Raw genomic sequence first — 16565 nt, 5'->3', positions numbered from 1 at the left:
TTACTCGAGATGACTTGTTTGCCTTTTGGCCTAAGTACAGCACCCAAAACATTCGCCACTCTAACCAATTGGGTTGCTCAGGTAATAAGAGGGATGGGGATAAGAGTTCTGGTATATTTAGACGATTTTCTTTTGGCCGACCAGAGCAAAGAGTTACTCCAAAATCATGTCGGCGTAGTTATCAGGCTTCTGAAGGAGCTGGGCTGGTTTATCAATCGAGAAAAATCTGTTCTTCTCCCAACCAAAGAGTTGGTGTACCTGGGAATCCAGTGGAATCCTTGGGAGAACCAGAAACGTCTGCCCAAAGAAAAACTGTCCCTCCTTTTAACCAAACTTGGTCAAATGATTTGTCAAGGACGTACCACGCTCAGAGACCTTCAGAGTCTCGTAGGGCTTCTCAACTTTGCCAGTTTTACTGTACCCATGGGCAGACTAAACTACCGAGCCCTGTTAAGTCTCTTGAACACCATGCTCAAACAGAAAGCGGTAAAAGTTCGACCACTACCATTTCGGGCCATGGAGAACCTAAAGTGGTGGATACAGAATTACAAGCGTCCAACGGCGATTCACTTGCCACCGCCATCGCACTTCCTCACCACCGACGCTTCCGACATTGCTTGGGGAGCGCGACTGGACAACTGGTCACTGACGGGTTTTTGGACCAATTCCGAAAAAGACCTACACTGCAACCTAAAGGAGATGCTGGCAATTTTAAAAGTTTTACAAGATCACTGTCAGCTCCTGAGTCGCAAAACGTTATTAATACAGTGCGACAACAAAACTGTAATCGCATATATTCGACATCAAGGAGGCACCAAATCGTCTGCTTTAATGCACTTGACCCTTCAGTTATTTCAAATCCTGGACCAGTATCAAATTCATATAAAGATTTTTCACATTCCGGGTATATACAACGGGCATGCCGACCGTCTGTCGAGACTTCGTCTGACTCCGGAATGGCACCTTCTTCAGGGTTGCACGGAGAAGATATTCGCGAAATGGGGAATACCAGTAGTGGATTTGTTTGCGTCCAGTCGCGCACACGTGGTACTGAATTACGTCTCACTGGATCTACGCGATCCCCAGGCGCTGTTCTACGACGCATTCTCCCGGAGTTGGGATTATCCCCTGGCATGGGTGTTCCCTCCACCATATCTGATACCCAGGGTATTGAGCCACCTCAATCAGGCACGAGGGATATACCTACTGGTAGCACCACGCTGGGAGAAAGTTTTTTGGCGAGCGGATATCAAAGCTCGCGCACTAACAGCCCCATTTTCCATCCGTCAGCTAGACAAAGTCTTGATCGATGTCATGACGGGCCTTCCACCTCCGAATGTACGCGAAATGACTCTGGAAGTGTGGAAATGTGGGGGTGGTCGGAGAGATTAATAGGATGGAATAGTAATCAGTTGGACCTTCTTTCGAAATCTTGGCGGCCCTCAACACGCAAGACATATAACGTCGCGTGGAGAAAATGGCTTGATTGGTCTCAGCGACATAAAATTGATCCTAAAAACCCCAAAGGATGTGAATTGGCGAGGTTTTTGTCGGATTTATATCTGATTTATAAATTATCATATAATTCCATTTTGGTACATAAGTCCGTTGTTTCCACTTTGTGTAATCCAGACATATCTGGCCAGTTAAGTGCTCACGTGTTGGTCAAGCAGGTATTAAAATCAATATCGTTACAAAAGATAGTTCAAAACAAACCTCCAGTTTGGGATATTGATTGTTTGGCTTTACATTTAGAAAAATACACGGTTGATCGCAATAATATTTTTCAAGTGCAAAGGCATACAGCTGCACTACTACTTTTATGTTCTGGGAGAAGAATACACGATCTGACACTGCTTTGTGTCGACTCTAATCATTGTACTCAAACTGATAATTTGTTTATTTTTTGGCCGGTGTTCGGGTCCAAGACTGATTCTTCGAACTACCGACAGTCAGGCTGGAAACTGCTGGCCAACTCGGAAAATGGACATCTGGATCCCGTTTTTTGGATCAAGCAAACGATTTCCTTGCTCCAGGAGCGTAGGCGGGTTGCAAAGTGTAATAATTTATTTGTTAATATAAGGGGTAATGCAAAGTCAGCCTCCAGAACGTTAATCGCTGGTTGGATAAAATCATTATTAAAAGAGGCGGGCATTACAGCCACGCCAGGCAGTATACGGTCTGCAGTGGCATCAAGGAACTGGCTAGACAATTATCCGCTAGAGGACATTCTAGCTAGGGGTAACTGGCGATCGCAAAATACTTTTTGCAAATTTTACAGACGGCATGTCATGCCAGGTCCATCTCATGCCTCTGTAACCACATTATTTGAACCGATTAACTGAACAAAAATATTAATTAAGTGAAAATCAAATAAGAATGTGCCTTTTTATTTCTTTTCTCGCTGTCGTTTTTGTACAATAGATAATAAAATTGATGCATAAAAAAATATATACTTAAGGTAAAATATAGAGTGTTTCATTTATTGTAATATCCTAGTATCACATTGGCGTCTTTATCCAGTTTTTTTTTGACATCACCAGGCGATAACAAACAAGTCTCAATTAAGCATAAGCTTCGAATAACGGTCAAGTCAAATTAATAGAAGCGTTTTACCTACCAATAAAACGCATATTAATTTACTTACCTTATTCGAAGCTTATGACTCATCTCTGCCTGGTGAATTTCGACTCAATGAAGAAATAAAGTTGGGGTTCTACTCAACTGAGTGCCCCCACTGCCTGGTGATGCTACGTAAGAAAGAGACAGAAAATAGGCATAGGAAGATAGAAAGAGACAGAAGGTTAAGACGGGAAACGTAATGCCTATCTCAATTAAGCATAAGCTTCGAATAAGGTAAGTAAATTAATATGCGTTTTATTGGTAGGTAAAACGCTTCTATTATATACCTACATACACACACACTTACACGCCCCGACAGAAAATAATCGGAAATCAACATGCAGCCACTCTTGATACAAAGTGAAACGTATGATTAAACATCAGTTTCTATAGACCATTAATAATAATTATATTTGTTATTAGGTACATAAATGTACAAAGTACTTACCTTCAAAAACTCACATAGGTAAACAATAGAAGTTTAAAACAAAAAAAAGACATAATTACAACAAAATAGACAATACTTTTGGTACATGCAAAAAACAAAACAAGACAACTATAGGATTTGTATGGTAAACTATAAATGCTAGTATTGGTAAAACGAATATGTTTTGGAAAAACATTTTTATAATAAACACACGAACAAGTACAGTTGACAGTAACGTGCTTATAAGTAGGTATATTTACTGTGGTAACGTCTTATGTTTTCAATGCTGACTTTTGTTGTGAATATTATCCCAGACAGATAAGATAAATAGGATTCCGTCAGAAAACTTCCAAAACCATCTAATAAGTTTTTTTTTTTACCTTTGATGGGTTTGCTCTTGGCCCCAGACTTGCCAGAAGGCATTGACGAGGCCTAAGATAGAGCGAGCTCGCCTTGTTCCTTGCCTGTTCACTCTGGCCTTGAAAGCACCCGGGTTCTTTTATTACTAGCGACCCGATTCCGCTTCAACTAGATAAAATTTTCAACCCTATCTCATTCGTATAGAAATTCCGAGTATTATAGTAAAAACCACATGCATATCGATTCGATGGTTCTGGAAATTAGCCCGAACATACAACAGGTGATATGGGTTGTTATCCCGTCAGTATAAGGTGTATAATATTAGGTCTGCCTTTAAACTTCAATAATCGGTGACTGTGATTTTTGACGATTTACATAGCATAATATCACGATTTTTCCCCGAAGGGATACGCATAAGATGTATACTTAGTATAATTGTACAGTCATGAGCAATATAATGTACCCATTTTAGTACTCTGTCGCACAAACATATTTGACATTTAGTGAGACTTACAGTTCAATTTGTCAAAAAAGTTAATGTGGCATGGTACCAAAGTGTATACATATTAATGCTCGTGACCGTACCCACTCCTCACCAGCTTGAAGGCGAGCCTATTTCTTTATTTATATATGTATATATATGTCGTAACAGAGGGTGTCGGTCGTAACATTATCATCAGAATGGAGGGTGGGCGTTAGAAGACAATAATGGCCGTCAATAGTATCACAATCATTTTATTTACTTCCACATAGTTCTTGTATCACGATTAGATAAAGTCACAGAATAAGATACACACTCACGGCAACGTCACGGTATTCGTAATGGTTACACAGTCTCTCGTTATCTAGCGCGCATAAGGACGTTAGCGCGAAGGGGCTACTCGCCCTCTACTTGCCCTCCACCACCCATGGTTTCTATATTCGGACCGAATCATCGGGACATGTGAACGTACTTGCTAGGTACTCTTTTCCGATCACACTTTCTTGACGTCCCTACAAGTTATAGGTGAGCGACTATAGCACTCCTCGTAATTATTCGACACGTCCGCTCATGACGATGGTTCGCGGTAGACTGCCCGACTAGAACGGCAGTACACGTCCGCTCGACACGACGACTCTGTAGTGACTCTCCGACTTCACGCAGCTCTGGCCGTAGGCCACCTGACGTCGGAGCGATGCAACTTCATGACGGAAGTGATGTAACTTCATTTTATTTTCCGATTTGATCAATTTCTCTTCTTAATTCATAACTAACTCCGACACGGCCATCCTGCGTGACACACGTCCTCGTGTGTTAATCTGAAACAATATACCACAGCACAGTATCCAAGTTCGCTCGGTCATTCCTGACCTAACATGAGACTCTACATGAGCTCTACTTGTGACTCTACATGAGCTCTACTTGTGACTCTACATGAGCTCTACTTGTGACTCTACATGAGCTCTACTTGTGACTCTACATGAGCTCTACTTGTGACTCTACATGAGCTCTACTCGTGACTCTACACGAGCTCTACTCGTGACTCTACACGAGCTCTACTCGTGACTCTACATGAGCTCTACTCGTGACTCTACATGAGCTCTACTCGTGACTCTACACGAGTTCACATTACATCATGATAAATCAACTACTCCGACACGGTAAACGGACCATTGACCAGTATTCACACACTATAAACAACCAAACTTGAAAATCCAATTACTCTTTACACGTCTGTCGTTACTATCACCTAAACGAGCGATAGTAACTCATGCCACTCTACTGAGTGACGATATCTAACAACCAGGCGTCACTACCACCTAAATCGAGCGGTAGCAACTCATGCCACTCTACTGAGTGACGATATCTAACAACCAGGCGTCACTACCACCTAAATCGAGCGGTAGCAACTCGTGCCACTCTACTGAGTGACGATATCTCGCAACCAGGCGTCACTACCACCTAAATCGAGCGGTAGCAACTCATGCCACTTACACCAAGTGACGATATCTCAACACAGTCGTCACTGCCACCTAAATCGAGCGACAGCAACTCATGCCACTTACACCAAGTGACGATATCTCAACACAGCTAGCACACAAACTTTACATCTTAGTTGGTAGAATAGTGGTCAATGCGTTACACAATTTCTTTTATATCACTAATTTCTAATTTGTGCAGTTCGACTAATTCTACCGGAGGTCAACTTGACTTAGATTCAGGTACAATGTCATGACCAAATACAAAGTCAACATAAAATCCGGGCTTCGACCGCATACCTGTAGTTTCTAAGACGAGCAGCACAAAAGTGGCTGCAGCCCCGAACACTACAAGTGCACAGCTTCCTATCAGAGTTGCTCCGAAACAGGTCAATCATAGCTTTCATTACTCAATTAAATCAACCAACATTACACATCTACTGCAAAGCACAACAGACTGTAATATTCCTCCCCAAACTGCGGTTACGCTACAAAACAGTCATGAGTCACAACATCCCCTCCCGGGATGGCCACCATGGTCCACGACCACAAAACGACAGAGCACCCTGCTTTCACACACACAAGTCATAAAGTCACAATGTAGCGACCAACACCTCGAGGAAATATTACCGCACTTAAACAATTACCAATTCGGTATTATCATTATTTAGAATGTTTTGCTCCAATTTTCTCACTAATGATTTACTGTTTCGGGCATTTTCTAAGCCTATTTCATTTAAGTAATCATAATCCAAATCATTTTACTTCAGAATGTTTACTTCAATTCATTACGATTTCTGATTTAACTAAAGTTAACAAAAGATAACTTTTTGCACTATATTCATTTGAATCCTATTAAAACTTCCCATCTTTCAAATCAGGTAAAACAGATACGACTCACCAGGACTTATAAGAATTTCCAATAAAAGATCAACCACTGGTCTTGTGACATGGTTTAGGTCTTCAACAGCATCAGCGCAGCAAGTCCGGCTGGTATACAACGCGCTGCCATGATAACATCACTTTACACGGCTACAGCTCAGCCCGCACCACTTACATCGCCGCTTGCAATCCACCAGTTGCCGTACCACGTGGCAAGTTATGACATGAAACAAAAGAATTCACTGTATTATCGTATTCACATGACTTTCTTTCAATCGGTTTAAAAAGATTTGATGAACGACGGTAGATTACAAAACACGTTATTTAACGAGACTTAATTATCATGTCATGATTAATTTCTTTTTGCTTGGAGTGAGAAAATACAACTTTAACCACGCAGGTTAAGCGTGTCTACACCAATTCGAAATATTTTTAGACCAAAATACAAAGATTTGACGATGATGAAAACAGATTGGAAAACGCGGTATGATTGACACGGATTGACACAATATGTCTCGGCAATTTGGTTTTAAAAAAAGCAATTTTCTCATTATTTGAAACGGAAATTCACCCAGCAATAAAGTCAATAACAATAAGGTTCCAGTATGAAAACGACTCACCGTAATAACAGTTTCCAAGTTGAGGTACCATAATTTCCAAACACGACTGCACACAGTATGGAAATATTGTGCTGTTCACGCCATTATATCTCACGGCATGTAGTGATGCCGATCATTAACAAGGTCCAGGTCACTTCAAAGTCAGGTCCATCTCCAAATTCAGGCATGACACTACATCTTCATCACGTGGTCACACGAATGTGATAATCATCATAATCTTCTTCTGATTGTGATAATCGAAACTTGCATTGTCTTGCTGTGAACGTCGCATCACGTTGTCTTCATCCAAGTCCACTAATCCCACTTCTGATGTCGTAACAGAGGGTGTCGGTCGTAACATTATCATCAGAATGGAGGGTGGGCGTTAGAAGACAATAATGGCCGTCAATAGTATCACAATCATTTTATTTACTTCCACATAGTTCTTGTATCACGATTAGATAAAGTCACAGAATAAGATACACACTCACGGCAACGTCACGGTATTCGTAATGGTTACACAGTCTCTCGTTATCTAGCGCGCATAAGGACGTTAGCGCGAAGGGGCTACTCGCCCTCTACTTGCCCTCCACCACCCATGGTTTCTATATTCGGACCGAATCATCGGGACATGTGAACGTACTTGCTAGGTACTCTTTTCCGATCACACTTTCTTGACGTCCCTACAAGTTATAGGTGAGCGACTATAGCACTCCTCGTAATTATTCGACACGTCCGCTCATGACGATGGTTCGCGGTAGACTGCCCGACTAGAACGGCAGTACACGTCCGCTCGACACGACGACTCTGTAGTGACTCTCCGACTTCACGCAGCTCTGGCCGTAGGCCACCTGACGTCGGAGCGATGCAACTTCATGACGGAAGTGATGTAACTTCATTTTATTTTCCGATTTGATCAATTTCTCTTCTTAATTCATAACTAACTCCGACATATAATAAATATAGTCATTGTCATTACCCGGGCACAAATCCTGGAAACCACGTGATATTAATTGTGTATGAAAGTATATTGTAAGTAAATAAATAAAATGTTTATTTTCATAAAAATACAGAAAATATTGGTACAATACAAACCCCACAAAACCAATTCCTCGGTTTGTCTGTGGGAGTGGTAACAATAAATATATTGTTAAATGGTGTATCCTCGTGCTGGCTACGGAACCTATCGAGGGAGTGAACTATCGAGGTTTTTATCTTAAACTAACGTGGAAGTGATAAAATTTGCAAAACGGGTTTTTTAACTTCAAACAAGTTTTAGTAACTTTATGGAAATCGATGACCAGTGTAAGTTATATTTTGCATAAATACTGTACGGAGCTCTAATTAAAAAAACACAGTTTAAAAGCCAGATAACACACACATGAAGGTTATAAGTATGAACAAAAACAATGTTATTGTTTTTTTGCAATATAAGTACCTACGTCAGGATTATTTTACACACACTTTTTTTGTACACTTACTTTTGTGGTTAGGAAAAATTCACAAACCGAATATTTTAGGTATTAGGTAGGCAAGCCGGGATTAGCATTACCAGGAAAATTGGTTTCAGGGATTCAATCCCATCTGAGTTATACGAGTAATATTTCGATCTCAGCTTTTACCTAATTTATTTTGAGTAGCCACATAAACATTTGTTACTAATAACAGAAAGAGAATAAAGCCTTAGCTCAATTGCTACTTATATCAAATATCAGCTAAGCATAATTATTCTTTTGAAATAATACCTATATGGCAACAGTCACAAATAAAAAATTAAGGTAAATAATAAATTAAATGTAATAGTAAATTTAATCAGTAGGTATAATCTACGGTACCTACAACCTTACTTTAAATAAATGGACAAGTAATTAATTTAGTCGTGTTACACGGCTCGTGTACTAGGTTTACGATAATTTATGAAATTCGGATTAGTAAATAAAGACACATCTAAAACTAACGATAAAAATTTTCTTTTTTCTATTCAACTTATTTATGAACAAGAAAAACGTAATAATAAGTCCGACATTACATCACGTTTTTCTATGACCCCACAGTGTGCTCTTTCAAATAAATTCGACAGTAATTTCGTGTTTTATCGTTTAGTAAAAAGTTATTGATTTGACTGGTTGGAAACTAGCCTATTGAATTATTTTCTCTGTTCATTCCAGTGTGCCGGCAAGCGCGAGCCGGAGAAGGAAGCTGAAGCTCAGCACTGGATAGAGTCGGTGATCGGAGAGCGCTTCCCTCCGGGAGTGCCGTTCGAGCTGGCCCTCCGCGACGGAATCATCCTCTGCAAACTAATGAACCGCCTGCAGCCAGGCATCATCAGCAAAGTCAACATATCCGGCGGGGACTACAAGTTTATGGACAATATTAGCCAGTAAGTTCTTGTTTTTGTGTTTTTTTTTTACGAAATGCCCAAACTTGAGCGTCCTGACACTTCGTCTGCAAGACCATCGATCGATTGAAAGCAAAATGTTATTTTACCTTCATATTGTCTCTTTTTTTGTATAATGTACAAAATAGTACACAAAAACAAACCTGAATAAAGTCTGACTCAGACGGGACTCGAACCCGCAGCTCTTGGCAAGCCGGGTGCAGGTCACATACCTCCGAAATGCATTTCTCTTGAACGTGGGTTTCCTCACTATGTTTTCTTTTACCGCTGAGCAATTCATGTTCAATCTGAAAACACATTTCGAAAATCATTGGTTTAGAGCCGTGCTGGACCTCACAGTAAGAGTCAAGCGTTTATTTATTTATTTATTTATTTATAAAGTACCGCCACATCACATACATTAACACATTTTTACAAAGCGTTGTTCCCTTATTACAATTCACTTATACCAAATCTGCTCATAGTAAACAAAAAAAAAAGATACTGATTGCAGATATAGCCAGGAAAAAAAAGCAAAGTGTTGTTCCAACTGGCCTACCACGGCGACTTTTACCCTAAGTATGCTAGAGAACTAATATCCAGCAAAATATTCTGAACAAATGTGTTTTCTAATTCCAGGTTCCAAAAGGCGTGTATCAAATACGGAGTACCTGATGTAGACCTTTTCCAGACCACCGATCTTTGGGACCAAAAGAATATCGCCCTGGTGACAACCACAATCTTCGCCATCGGCCGAACGGTAAATTACATAATTATTTCTTTACAGTTTTACTAACATTATTGATACGAACCCGCCGTCAAGGATAAAACTAGAGCTAAAAATAAGTACTTTCAATGAAATGACAGTGGCTACGGGACCCTATTGTGAGTGTACAACCATTCTTGGTCGATTTTTTATAATATTGTTATGAATAAGTTTATCAATGGAATAAGTAATAAAGAGTCTTGAGAACAAAGGATATTCAACTCTGAAGTGAGAATTTTTTAGGCCAATTGTTTTCGTCATGCCTGCCTGGGTGTCTTTCAATATCTTGAAGAGCATGCGTCTGAGTCTACATGGTGACGATACACAAATCCTTTACAACTCTGAGATAGTACTTCCATTTTCAAACCATCTCAGGACTTCGTATCAAAATTACTGATTATTGTAACTTTACCCTCCAATGTTTTGGGAGTTTATATTTTTTTCTTTGTTTTTCTTTAAGTACTTAGTGACGTATTGCAGAGTTACCGCATATGACATTATCTAACCAGACAAAAGGCGAGTGCTCAGGGCTCACCTAGGGTTTCTGTGTTTACGTAAATTATAAGCAAAAACGTATTTATAGTGATTTCACTCTTTGATAATAAGTATTTTTTCTCTTTTCCCAGGCATACAAGCACCCTGAATGGAGGGGTCCTTGTCTGGGGCCAAAGCCCTCTGAGGAGAACCGTCGAGAGTTCAGCGAGGATGTACTGAGAGCCGGCCAGTCAGTGATCGGCCTGCAGGCTGGCACCAACAAGGGTGCCACGCAGTCCGGGCAAAACTTTGGAGCCTCGCGCAAAATTATTTTCGGAAAATAAATTATTTTTCCTATTTATTTATATTTATTTAACTTAGGCTACTGGTACTGAGGTCCATACTATAAAAAAAATCTTTGCTTTTCCATATAATGTCCTAAAAGTGCAGGTAAAGAAAATTAAGCCGGTCAGTTTATCCTGTTGATATTAACAAGCTCAATAGCTGCGAGGACAAAATATCATTACTTACTTAAGTACATTGTTTTATCCTGAATGTCTGGGGCTGAAGCGTTCCGAGGAAAACCGAGATTAGCTAGGACGTGCTGAGAACCGACCAGACAGTGATGGACCAGCAAGCTGGCACCAACGAAGAACTTTGGGACCTCATGTAAAATTATTTTGGAAAATAAATTATTTTTCTAGTTAATAAGGTTGTTTATTTTTATTTTACCATTTCCCCGATGTGAAGAATAAAATCACGTGTGTAAGATCTCTAATTGGAATTTGAATTGAGCCCGAAATCACCTTGCAGACGCTATAATGATATTGGCTTTCTCTACCTAACTACTCGTCGCCTCACGGGGAAGTAGACTATTTACTACAAGGGATGACAAATTTTATGGACCATTCTATGGTACAATTTTTGCCCCTCTGAACTGACTGATACATAGGCAAGGTTCCTATTCTTCCTACTACCACTAAAATAATAGCCCCGTATGAGACTAGCCTTAGAGTAGGCGCCTACGTATGTCGTAGGTACGGCTCGTGGTATATAGGGCAGGTGAGCCGGTTGTGGCCACCGACCCCTTTGTGGCCATTTAGAACTTCAAATCGTTATAACTAAGGCAAAGACAAATATATTACTCTATGATTTACGGGAATAAAAATATCTAATATTGGCAATACTGATAGCGTTGACCGCTTTGATGTGTCAAACTTCACTTCAATCCAACAAGTCATTATTTTTTCACGATCGTCAATTGTTTTAAGTCTTAGCAAAAAAGCTAAGGCGAGCGGGTGAGTAATCAATCATTATTTTTTTAATCCTTCATATTTTTTTAATGTTTATGTTAATCCTTCATAAATAATACACTGTCTAAGTGGTACTAATGATATTTTATCGCTATTTGTTTATTAAGTGAGGTATGAGAGGTGGCCACTAGTGGAACGGAAATTAATGAATTTTCCCATCTTTGGCCACATGACTGGCCAAAAGTGGTGCTCGTAGAACCCCACTTTTGGCCATTTAGTTTTTATCGTGATTTTTCAACTTAATTACTTAGCTGTTTTGATATAAGTTATCTATTCATTTCCAGAGTTACGATTATAATGTCTCCATCGAAGCCAAATACTAAAAAAATCGGTGTCGTGAAAAGAAAATTGTTCCAGTACTCACCGCATAAAATAACATTAGCTTTGAACGCAATAAAGAATGGGATGCCCGTTGCCACAGCTAGTAGAGATTTTAACGTACCTCGAACGACTTTGCGTCACAAAATTTCTGGAAAAGCGCCTGAAACTTCTGGCCATGTAGGGCCCCAGTCAGTTCTTGGAAAACCTATAGAAAACGAACTAGTCATTTGGATTAAAGATTGCGCTCGCGCTGGATTTCCCATCAACAAGGAAGGTTTGTTGGATTCTGTTAAGAAAATTGTTGTGAAGGGCCAAATTGCTACACCTTTTACAAATGATAGACCTTCAAGATCCTGGTTCGATGGATTTATGGCGAGACATCCTGATTTGAGCCAAAAACATGCCGAGTATATTAATAAAGCTCGTGCCTTAATAACTGAAGAGAAAATTCGAAACTGGTTCCAAGAAATTTCTTCATTGCTCGGTGATGAAAATTTAAAGATTCTAGAAAACCCTGCGAGAGTGTGGAACTGTGATGAAACAGCTTTTTTTCTAGCTCCAAAAGGATCTCTTGTGTTAGCTGAAAAGGGACAACATGTTTACGATACATCAAAAAACTGCGATAAAGAAAATATAACTACCCTATTTACTGTCAATGCCGCTGGTGAATATGCACCTCCTTTAACTATTTACAAATACAAAAGAATGAGTTCTGAAGTTCTTGACAATGCACCAAATGGATGGGGAGTTGGTAAAACCGATAAAGGATGGATGACGGGCGAATCTTTCTATGAATATGTGGCAAACGTCTTCATTCCTTACCTGAAAGAAAAACAAATTGAATTACCAATTATTTTGTTTCTTGACGGCCACAAGTCCCATCTGACTATGCATCTTAGCGAATTGTGTAGGGAAAATGGCATTATAGTTATTGCTCTTGTCCCAAATACAACTCATATGTTGCAACCTTTGGACGTTGCTGTATTTTACCCATTGAAACAGAATTGGCGTCAGATGGTCAAAAAGTGGCGCATTGAAAACGATGGACAAGAAATCACAAAATTTACTTTGCCATCTGCTCTGCAAAGTTTACTCCTTGATAACAAAGATAAGTTTGCAAAAAATGTGCAAGCAGGATTTCAGACATGTGGTTTATTTCCATTTGGCGCTGACTTTGTTAATTACAAGAGAATTATAAAAGATAGAGATCCAAAAACTATTGAAAACCGACACGAAGTTGCTATTTCTGAATCCAGCTACATTTCATACCTGGAAAGTAAAATCGTACCAAACATACTGAAAGACTTTTATACTACATTTAATTCTGGTAAAGACTGGGAAGGCAACAAGGAGGCATCAATGTTATATGATATATGGCTAACTTTCAAAAATGATACTACTGCTACAATGTCACAGCCCACCTTGGCATCTCATGATATTGAAAATGCCGTCAGAGAAACTCCTTCACCATCGCTTATCAGGGATGATAATATATCAAGGAACCAAGAGTACATTGATGACTTAACTGACCAGAAGGACCCATCAGGAGAGCCAGGTTCATCTTCCGTCTATCCTGCTATCGACATTCAAGACTCGGAAAATATAAGCAACTCCCACAAAACTTCGGCTGCGGAAAAAGAACCATCAGATGAGCCAGGTCTATCTTCGGGCAAGTCTGTTACAGACGTTCAAGACTCTTTACATTCTCATCAAGTAGAAAACACACTAATTAAAACCACATCTTCAAAGGATTTAAAAATCTGTAATCAAAAGGATATCACAGCAGAAAAACCAGGTCCATCTTCTAGCTATTCTGATACAGATGTTCTAGACTCACAAAACAAAGACAACCCCTGCAATACCTGCCTTACAGCTAAACCCCCTGCAATAATTGGCCTTCAAACAGCTAGAGATTTAGTGAAAGATTGTGTTTTGTACCCAGGAAAAGTAATACCAAAAAATACTAGGAAAGCAATGTATGTCCCTTCCGTTATCACGTCGAATAAATGGCGGGATATTATGAAAGCAGCTGAAAAAGAAAAAACAGAAAAACTATCTAAGAAAAAAAATAAACCAGGAAATAAAAAGATGAAGAAAAAAGTGTGTAGAATAATCGCATCTTTTGAAGAAAGTAGTGATGATGGTGATAGTAGCGATTCAAATGCTGAAAAAGTGATAGAAGAAAACAAAATGCCAAAAAAAGATCTAAAACGAAAAAGAAAACGTTCTGAGACTGATAACACAAGTTCCGAATCAGAGTTGCCTCTAAATCAGTTAGCAAAGTTAGGAAACAATAAAATGTTCGATGAAAACTTAAAAGTAAGATCAAACGTCATTGTTAAGTATGAAGGTGAGTATTTTCCTGGAAGAGTTGAGAATAAAGATAAAGGATATTATGAAATTAGCACAATGGTATTATCTACAAATAATACATTCCGATGGCCAGAAAAAACTGATAAAATTTGGTATGGAATTAATGACATTGTGGAAATTATAAAGTCACCTATTAAAGTTAATAACAGAGGCTTCTTTAAAGTTACTGAGATGGAAAAGTTTTTGCCCAACATTTATTTATAAAATCTTAAAATATAAGTACTTAAATTAAAGACTGCATACCTACCTGCAATATGATTAAGTATTATATAATATTTTTTTGTGATTTAGAACTATATTGATATTAATTTAAGCATAAACTTAAATTTAATAAGCAAATACAAATAAAAGTGTTATCACAAGTGTACCTAATTAATAAGAAGTAGGCTATAATTGTTTACTTTATTGCAAAGATAGGTTGCCAATATTGTTATTTAATTTTAAACAACGAATGTGCATCATACCTAGAGATAATTATAAGAATACCTTTCAAGACTGGTCATTATAATATTATAGATATCTACCTCGTATAGGTTAATGTTGATATCCTCAATTGTAATTTTAATTCAAGCTGAAATATTATATTTCATATTTGTCGTCAATATTATGTTAGCTATTTTTCTCTAAATAAAGACTGTTGGTCGTAAAATATGCGATTTTCGAATAAACTTTTTATTACTTTGAATTACCTGCTTTTTATTTTTGATGAATTTTGATGGCCAGAACTGACACATGACTGGGCCAGAAATGGGGTAAATCTGGCCAAAAATGGCACAAATTCCCATTTTTTTTTCTTTTCAACAGGATTATTTTTCCATTGAATCATTATGAAAAAAAATGTATCCTTAGGCTAGATTTATATATATTTAATCACTTTTTACAAGAAATATGTCCGTGATAACAAAAACTGCAAAATGATATAGCCTCAAAGTCTACAAAAGTCTTAAAATGGCCAAAACCGGGTCACCTGCCCTAGGTATCTAATAGTTAGATTGTTGGTCGCACACAATATAGAGGAAGAGATGATTCCGAGCCTTGATTATTAGCTCAAACAGCTCCACCAACCTGCACTGGAGTAGCGTGGTGTAGTATGCTGTTTGATTAAGGTGAGGCGCATTGCTTATGTTAAGTTTTTTAAAGAATTATCTTAGAAATACATATTAAAGAAAAACAATTACTACAAATACACCTATTTAAAAATACTTAGATATCTAATTAGATAACAGTTTGAAAAAAGCGCCAAAAGCGTAACAGCAGGTGGCGCTGCCATGCCATGGTTTCAACTTTTTGACATTGAATGCCATCGTAGTGTTGGCTATCATATATGCGAGTCAATTCAACATCGGAAATATACCGGAATCCGACTCCCACAATATCGATTAAAGTAATTAAGGAAAAGTATTACTTACTTGATGCATATTTTTTATGACGTGGCTTATTTTAGAGTGCATCAGATGGCATCAAATAAACTATTTGGCCGAAACATATGGTGAGCTTTGAAGGCTCACATTCGGTTTATACACCGGGCAAGAAGTAATAATTACCTATCAATAAGTAAGTCATAAATATGGACATTAAATATTTGAATCGATGTATTCAGTTTGATGAGGGGCTTTCCAGAAACTTCAAAGAAAAAATAAAGATGATGCTGTATAGAGTTTTCTTCCTTTAAACTTCTAATTTCATGAATAACAGACATACGCATTTTTTATGTATTTTTTTTTATTTTTGGGTATAAAACATGACCTTTGTTATTACACCCAGGCACAATACATCTTCCACCCATTATTATTGTGATCAAAACAAAGAGAAGCAATATAGATAACAATTATAATTCTATACCTACGTATTTGATCCAAATATCAAGCAACAAAAATACTTTTAAATATGCCTCTGCCATTACATTATATTTTTGAATAATTATGTACCCGAGGCAATGCGAAAATAGATAGTTATCACGTTAAGTCTGTACAGCGCCATCTATATATTTTTTTTGAGGAACGTAGGCTGGAAAATGCTTCACTGATTAACCAAGCCGATTATTATCCGGTAGTTTACGGTTTCGGATCGCGGTCTCGCGACTCGCCGTCGC

The 16565-nt window shown here is 38.5% G+C and overlaps 1 protein-coding gene across 1 annotated transcript in view; it reads left to right on the top strand.

The window, feature by feature from the left end:
* The window catches only part of LOC126368497 (muscle-specific protein 20-like), a 35499-nt gene extending 24322 nt beyond the window's left edge, over window positions 1-11177 (top strand). The window contains exons 2-4 of the mRNA XM_050012521.1: window positions 9018-9229; window positions 9866-9986; window positions 10619-11177. Of these exons, the coding sequence (XP_049868478.1) occupies window positions 9018-9229; window positions 9866-9986; window positions 10619-10810 (525 nt within the window). The 3' untranslated portion in view covers window positions 10811-11177. The remainder of the gene's footprint in view (window positions 1-9017; window positions 9230-9865; window positions 9987-10618) is intronic.
* Window positions 11178-16565: the final 5388 nt, after the last annotated feature.

Source organism: Pectinophora gossypiella, chromosome 7 (assembly GCF_024362695.1).
Source record: "Pectinophora gossypiella chromosome 7, ilPecGoss1.1, whole genome shotgun sequence".
Lineage (NCBI taxonomy): Eukaryota > Metazoa > Arthropoda > Insecta > Lepidoptera > Gelechiidae > Pectinophora > Pectinophora gossypiella.
Note: the sequence above shows the minus strand (reverse complement) of the source record. Positions and strands in the feature narration are given on the sequence as shown.